At 51.7% G+C, this 7,334-nt stretch overlaps 1 protein-coding gene across 2 annotated transcripts; it reads left to right on the top strand.

Annotated features, from left to right (window-relative positions):
* Positions 1–501: 501 nt before the first annotated feature.
* On the top strand, positions 502–6,551 carry FEZF2 (FEZ family zinc finger 2). Of its 2 annotated transcripts, none has more exons than XM_081181176.1 (5): positions 502–592; positions 2,523–3,564; positions 4,387–4,521; positions 4,667–4,799; positions 6,052–6,551. In XM_081181176.1, the coding sequence occupies exons 2-5, from the start codon at positions 2,590–2,592 to the stop codon at positions 6,327–6,329; spliced, it is 1,521 nt and encodes a 506-aa protein (XP_081037302.1). In that variant the 5' UTR covers positions 502–592; positions 2,523–2,589; the 3' UTR covers positions 6,330–6,551. The 2 variants fall into 2 exon arrangements, with proteins under 2 accessions (XP_081037302.1, XP_081037301.1); XM_081181175.1 differs by lacking the exon at positions 502–592 and adding an exon at positions 1,679–1,972.
* The last annotated feature ends 783 nt before the right edge of the window (positions 6,552–7,334 follow it).

Genomic DNA, 7,334 nt, shown 5'->3' with positions numbered 1-7,334 from the left:
CTCCCCCCTTTTCTCCCCGCGGCCTCCACCCACCCACCCGCCATCATCAGCTCGGCCAGTTGGGTGTTGTGCTCCGGGACTCCTTCAGAAGGGCTTGTTGTGCTTCGCAGGTGAAAACAGCGGGTCTGAAAACAGAACCCCCCCCCCCAGCAAAAAAAAACAAACCCATTCCACGCCGCAAAGAGGGGCGGCGGCTGCGCTCTGGCTCTCTCTCTCTCTCTCTCTCTCTCTCTCTCTCTCTGGGGCCTTTTGTTAGCACCACACAAAAAGCGGAATTCCTCCCAAGTTGGGGTAGTGAGTTTTGTTTAAAGAACTGCACAGAGTGAGAGAGAGAGAGAGAGAGAGAGAGAGAGAGAGATGCTTTTCATGCTTTGCTTTACCTACTCTGCAAACCCCTCTTCTCATCCTTCCCCCTCCCTCCCTCCCTCGCTCTCGCCCCCCTCCAAATAATCCTTCTCTTTATTTTAGAAACACAAAATCAGGTGCCACGCAGCGCTATAGTGTCTCTCCCTATTCAAGGAGCCTCGAGGCAGGCTCTCCATCGCTCGGGAGCTCGGCCAGAGCAGCAGCCGGAGCTGCCCGCAGGAACCAGGTGGGAAATGGACAAAATCTCTCTCTTCTTCTCTTACCAAACACACACGCACCCACTGAACACACACACACACACACACCCCGTATCAGGCAAGCTCCGGACACCTGGAGGTCGGATTCCGGAGTTGCTTGAGACTCTCCACCACCGTCACTGCCCCAAATTCTCTTCGTCCTTTGATCATTGCAAACTCCATGACAGAAACTTAAATTGCCATCGCGATTTGTTTAAAATCTCAGGGTGAAGGGCGGGAAATAAACCAATTAACAACAACAACCAGTCAAGGGAGGTGGAGAAAAACAGAATTCGCTCCGCTTCATTTCTACAAAAACAACCACCTTCGCAGAAAGGGGATTTTGTCCATATATATATATTAAATAAATAAATCACATCTCACAAGTGAACGATTTCTGTTTGTTTGTGAATTGGTTTGTTTCCTTGTTTGTTTGTCTGAATGGCGATATTCGGCTTTTGGCAGGAGCCCGGCGGCCGGTCTAGGGAATCTGAGCGCCAGCAGCATTCAACTAAGTTTTAATTCGCATTAACGCCGCCAGGACCTCATTAATAGACCCGCTATTCATCGGATGCGCGCTCTTGCGGCTGGGGTGGGGGGGGGCGGGCTGATCTTTCATAAATTGTCACTTGATCTTCCCGGCTCGCTTTTGCAAGGGATCTGATTGTGGACGGGTTGCCTAAATTGGAGCCGGGGTGGGGGTGGGGGTAGCGGGTTGAGAGAGAGAGGGAGCTGAATCATCATTTTAAAAATTCCTCTTCTCTCTTTCTCTCCCTGCGCAACTCCCCACCCCGCGCGCACACTTTTGTTAAATTAAATACAACTCTGCTTTCTCGGGGTGGCTTTTCTAACTGCACGCTTGCGTTGCAACCAACTCGCGAATCTCACTTCCCTTTCTTAATTTGCCACATGCAAAACGACTCCTCTCTCTCTCTCTCTCTCCTTTGGCAAGTTACTCCCCCTCCCCAAATCTTCTATTCCTCCTTCCCGCTTGGAAGGGTTCTCTCTCTCTCTCTCTCTCTCTCTCTCTCGCAAGGAAAGCCAAGGGTGTGCCTTAAATTGGAGAAGAGAGGGGGGTACATTTCTCATCCTCCTCCTTCCTCACCCCCCCTTTCAGTCCAGACCTTTGCTGAACGTTTGGCTGGGAAAAGAAATTCTCTCTCCCTCTCGCTCTCTCCTCCCCCCCCCCCCTTGGTGGCCCAAATCCCATGTCATTCTGCTCCAAGTGACTTCATGTGATGTCAGCTTTAAATGTAAGAGACAGCGATCTGACGCTCGCGAAGATGCTGGCTATCCAAATCTGACAGCGCGGCCGCACCGCGGTGCTTGGATGCGTCTCCTCGGCGGCGTCGGGCAAAGGGGGGAAAAAGGTAACTCATCCCAGGCCAGGCTGCCCACCTCCTTCCTCCTTCCCTCCCCCCCCCACTCTCTCACCCCCTCCCCACCCTAGTGGGACCCGAAAGAAAGATCCGCAGGGGCTGGGGCTGCACTTGGGGTTTACTCTGCCCCCCTCCCTGCCTCCCTACTCCCCTCCCTCGCCGCTCTTCTCAAATGCAGGCCCACTCCGCAAGGGACGGGGAGTTTGCCTGTTACTTTCTCGCTCTCTTTCTTCCTTGCCTCCTCGCTTAATGAGCAGCAATCTGGTCTCCCCGCGCGCAGTTGTTCTTGTGTTCATTTGAATGTAAATGGGGGAGGAGATGCTAGGATGGGGTGGGGGGAGATGAGAGAGAGGGGGAGAGAGGTGCTTATTAAATTGATTTGTCTTCTGGCTTTTCTGGAATGCTGAGCTGGAGGAGGAACTCGGCAGAAACTGTGATTTGACGCGCGCCTTCTTCCCTCCCTTTTCTCCTATTTTTTTTAAAAAAACAACAAAAATTTAATTGTTGTTATCATTTTATTTATATATATCTATATCTATAGATCTATTTTATGGGCGAGATCCGGCTGCTCATCTCCAGTTCGGGTCTCCTTCCCTCCCCCACCCGAGATGGCCTCCTCGGCTCCGCTGGAGACGGTCATGCCTCCCGCCTGCGTCCGCAACGGCGCGGCCAACCCGGCCAAGACGCTCGCCTTCTCCATAGAGAGAATCATGGCCAAGAGCTCCGAACCGCACCAGCCGCAGCAGCAGCAGCACCACAAACCCGCCGCCGCCTTCGAGGCGCGTCGCAGCGAGTCTCCGGGCAAGAAGCTGCTGAGCCTCTGCTCGCCCATCCCGTGCGTGATCGCGCCCATGCAGCCTCTGCCCGGGTACGAGGCGCCCTCGCCCAAGGCGCTGCTCAACTACTCCGAGCTGTGGAAAAGTAGCTTGAGGAACTGCGGCTCTGCTCTGGCGGGTGGCGCAGCTTCGACGGTCGGCGGCTTCTGCAAAGGCGGCTGCGGCTTGTGCTGCAAGGGGGACCTCCATCATCACCACCACCACCACCACCATCACAACAGCAGCAGCAGCAGCACCCTGGGCCAGGCCTCCTTGCCCGCCACGACGCGCGTGATCAAGCCGCAGGTGATCAACCAGGCGCTGGCCATGCCGGCCAACGGATCTAGCCTCTACTACTTCAACTACCTGGATTCCTCGCCGTACCACCCGTCGGAGATCCTCCACGGGCAGCTCTTCACTTCCAGCTTGCTCCATTCCCAAAGCCCCGCCGCCGCGGCCGCTGCAGCCGCGGCCGCAGCCGCCCTCTCGGCTCACCAGAAACTCTTCCTGTTGGATAACGCCAAGCTGGCTTCCTTGGCCCCGTCGGAGAAGTTCCCCAACGCGCAATACCCGCACAAGGAGCGCCTCCCCGGGCAGCTGGACCAAGTGATGAAGGAGAACACGGGCCTGGCCGGGGAAAGGAACGGCGCCAAAGGACATCACCACGGCAAACCCGGCGTCGGCGTCGGTGGCGGCGTCGCAAGCGCTGGAGGGGGCGGCGCGGCCGACGGGAAGCCCAAGAACTTTACCTGCGAGGTGTGCGGCAAGGTATGCAGGAGCAGGGTGCTCGCGCTAGGGGGCGCGCTCTTAGCTCTAGAACCGTGGGGGCAGCCGGGACAGGGCTGCGCCCGCCGTAAAAACCTGCTCCGGCTCGTTGCGCGCGCCAGGAGGGAGCCCTCATTCCTAGAACGCTTCTTTCAGCTCACTCTAATAATAATATTTTTCTTTTAAAAAGTCCAGCGCATTTTAATAATCTTGAAAGGGAGGGGTTAGCTCCTTCCCAATTGCTCCCAGACACTTCATAATCACCATTACAGAACTAGGCTACTGTGATTAAGTTTACCAAAGCCACACAGAGTGGGGGGGGGGGCGGGATCCGGTAAATCTGTGGCAGAGCTGAGAACGGAAACGGGTCTCCTGGTTCATAGCGGATGTACGATGTGTAAAAACCACCTGCGGAAGAGAGCTATAGTGTCGCTACGGTGCCCCGTGCATCGCCCATCACTGGTGCTCCTGGCAGGGTTTAACAATAGCACTAAATGAATCGCTCGAGAGTTTTGTTCCTATTTTACAGATTTTGGGTACGTGTGTTTGCGCGGTGGCGCCGAGGCTGAGCGGTAGGTAGTCAGGATCCAATGGGTTCACCCAGGCAGCCGCAGAACTATAGTTTAACCAAGGGTCGTTTAAACTCTGTGTGTGTGTGTGTGTGTGTGTGTGTGTGTTTGTAGAGAGATATATTCAGAACGAAAGTCTTTCTCCTCGTCCCCTTTGGATCCGTGTTTTGGCCACTCCGGATGAAGGGCGCAAAGGCGAGGAGGTAAGCTCTCCTGCGGCTGACAAAAGTTGCCTGTGCTTTGTGTTCCCTCGTAGGTGTTCAACGCCCATTATAACCTCACCCGCCACATGCCGGTGCACACGGGAGCCCGGCCCTTCGTGTGCAAAGTCTGCGGGAAGGGCTTCCGCCAAGCCAGCACTCTCTGCAGACACAAAATCATCCACACGCAGGTACGGGGGCAGGGGGAAAGACCTGAGGGTCAGATCTGTTTGTTTATGCGCTCGGCACCAAAATAAAATTTTATTTCCTTTTTTAAAAAAACAACCACCCGCGATTCTTTCTCTCTTTTAAAATGTCCTCTCCCCGGCCCAACAGGAAAAACCCCACAAGTGCAACCAGTGCGGTAAAGCGTTCAACAGAAGTTCCACGCTAAACACTCACATTAGGATCCACGCTGGCTACAAACCTTTTGTGTGCGAATTTTGTGGCAAAGGATTTCATCAAAAAGGTATCTGGGATAAAAAACGGTGGCTTTTGTTTCTGGCTTTTCTGCTTGTGGCGGGAGGGGGTGGGGGAGAGGGACATGGGGGGAGAAGTTGTGTGCATATGAAAATTATTAATGATTGCTAAAAATAAATAATGAAAAAGCAGGGGTAGAAGGCTACTTTTGTTTCCGGATGAGGAACCTGGTTTCGATATTATTCGAAGTATAATGTTATTTCGAATTAAGGAGGATTTTTTATTATTATTTGGAAGCACAATTTGGAAACAACACGTGTGGTGGTGGATAGACGAAATATAAGAATTACCCGCCGGTTTCAAGGCGTCTGGTCAATTTCTGCTCCCCGCGGAGCACGAGGCTCCAGACAGAACGTTGCGAAGGTTCCAAACAGAAAGTTGTGAAGGTTCCAAGTGGAATCTTGCGGTTCTCTCGCGTTCCAAAGGGAAAGAAAAGAAAAAGTAACCGCCGTATTTATCGTCTTTAGAGGCTGCTGCTAGGAGATGACCCCCTTCCCTCCCTCCCTTAAACGTCCTTAGGGGGCTTTGCCCTGGGGCTGCCACGAAAGACTAGCTCAAACCCGTCACTTGTTATTAACGGCGATTAAAATGAATTCAGCCCACTTAGGGCGCGATCCAGCCGAAACGAAAGCACTTTAAACGAAAACTCCCGTTGATTTCTAACCGGAGAGCTCTCTTCACGGTCTACCTTTGGAAATCCACGGCGCTTTAAAGCGCTTAACTTGGGCTGGGCAGGTGGGCCTTTGCCCTTGAAGTGGCGGGGACGGTATTTTCTCAAAACGGGGAAATAAAGTTTCGGAAGAGCCTGGGCCGATTCTCCCTTGCCTGGATTCAGGCTAGAAAATTCCAACTTTAAATTAGAACCGGCCTTCTACCCCCTTACCCTATTTTTTTTGTGGTGGTGGGGGTTTCCTAATCCAGGTTCTCCCATTTGCTCCGGGTCAGGACGCTGACCCTGCCTCTAATTTTTTAATTCGTCCCTTGCATGCTGCTCTGCCTTGACGGAGACTGAGTTTGACAACTTCTTGACTGTCCCTTGCAGGACGCTTCCTAATGAAGCCCCGCCGCAGAAACTCTTGTTGCTCCAGTGAGGGGGGGGTGTATCTGGAGAGAGAGAAAATGTGTGTGTGTGTGCCTGCGTGCGTGCGTGTGTGTTGATGGCAGGGAACGATCCCCCTTGAAACTAACGTGCTCCCCTCCCCAATCCCCTACTTTTCTTCTCCTCCTTCTCTCCCAAACAGGGAATTATAAAAACCACAAACTGACCCATAGCGGCGAGAAGCAGTACAAGTGCACCATCTGCAACAAAGCTTTCCACCAGATCTACAACCTGACCTTCCACATGCACACGCACAACGACAAGAAGCCTTTCACCTGCGTCACCTGCGGCAAGGGCTTCTGCAGGAACTTTGACTTGAAGAAGCACGTGAGGAAACTGCACGACACCGCCGCCGCCGCTGCCGCCGCCGCTACAGCCGCGCCTTGCGGGAAAGAACTTCCTCGGACCGTGCAAAGCTAAAATACACTCACACTCACACAAAGCAACAATAAGGCAGAAGCGAGGCGAGCCTGTTCAGCGAAGCAAGAGAAGTCTTTGCACGATGGTCAAAGCGACGCGTTCAGAGACTTCAAAAGATCTCGGGCCCTTTACAAAAGGGAAAAAAGGCCTGGGAAGGGGGAGAAGCCCCTCGGATCTGTCCCCCCCCCTCACACACAAACAGAAGCTGAAGAGAGACAAACACTTTTGAAGCGTGTATATATATATATATATATATATATATATATATATATATATATAGACACACGAAAAGGAAGAAACTTATTTAAAATTCCGTCGCTGCTGCGGATTGAATTACGGGAATAGTGGCGGATCTTTGATTGGACTGAAAGCAACATTTCTTCGGAGGCCTGGCCGGACTGTAAATATATATATATATATATATATAAAATAAATAAATAAAATAAAATAGGCCTGGCCAATCATTCTATATATGTATATATATATAAATATATAAATATATATGACTGAAAATTTTAAATTTTAATGTACACCAAAATAACTAAGGAATCTATCATCTGTGAGGCAATAAAAAGTCGCTTAATACGAGTCTTATTTCCAGCTCCCCCAAACACATTTTTTAAAACAAAAAACAAGAATAAACGCAATTCCGGTCTATCATTATCATTATCGTTATTATTATTTGTGTGTGAAGTTGGGGAAGAATCGGGCCACTGCTTAAAAGGCTTTCAATCCACCACTTTGACAACCCCCTTTGAAATGGGGCGATTTCCCCGATCCATTCAATGTGGAGCTGGGAAGTTTCGGCCTAGGTGTCATCAACTTTTGCTGGGCTCTGGAGTTGTTGCTACTCCGGGAAAGTGGCGTGAATTCGATTCCCACGTGCAAGCCAGACTTCCGCGCCTGCTCTGGAGCGGAGAGGAACAGAACAAGCGAATGGAATTTGGAAAGTCTGCTTGGTTCCTTATGGACACGCGTGTGGCAAACATGTGGAATGACTCTAGT

Source organism: Podarcis bocagei, assembly GCF_964188305.1.
Source record: "Podarcis bocagei genome assembly, chromosome: 2".
Classification (NCBI taxonomy): Eukaryota; Metazoa; Chordata; class Lepidosauria; order Squamata; family Lacertidae; genus Podarcis; species Podarcis bocagei.
The sequence above is the reverse complement of the archived record's forward strand: the minus strand, read 5'-3'. Positions and strand labels throughout refer to the sequence as shown.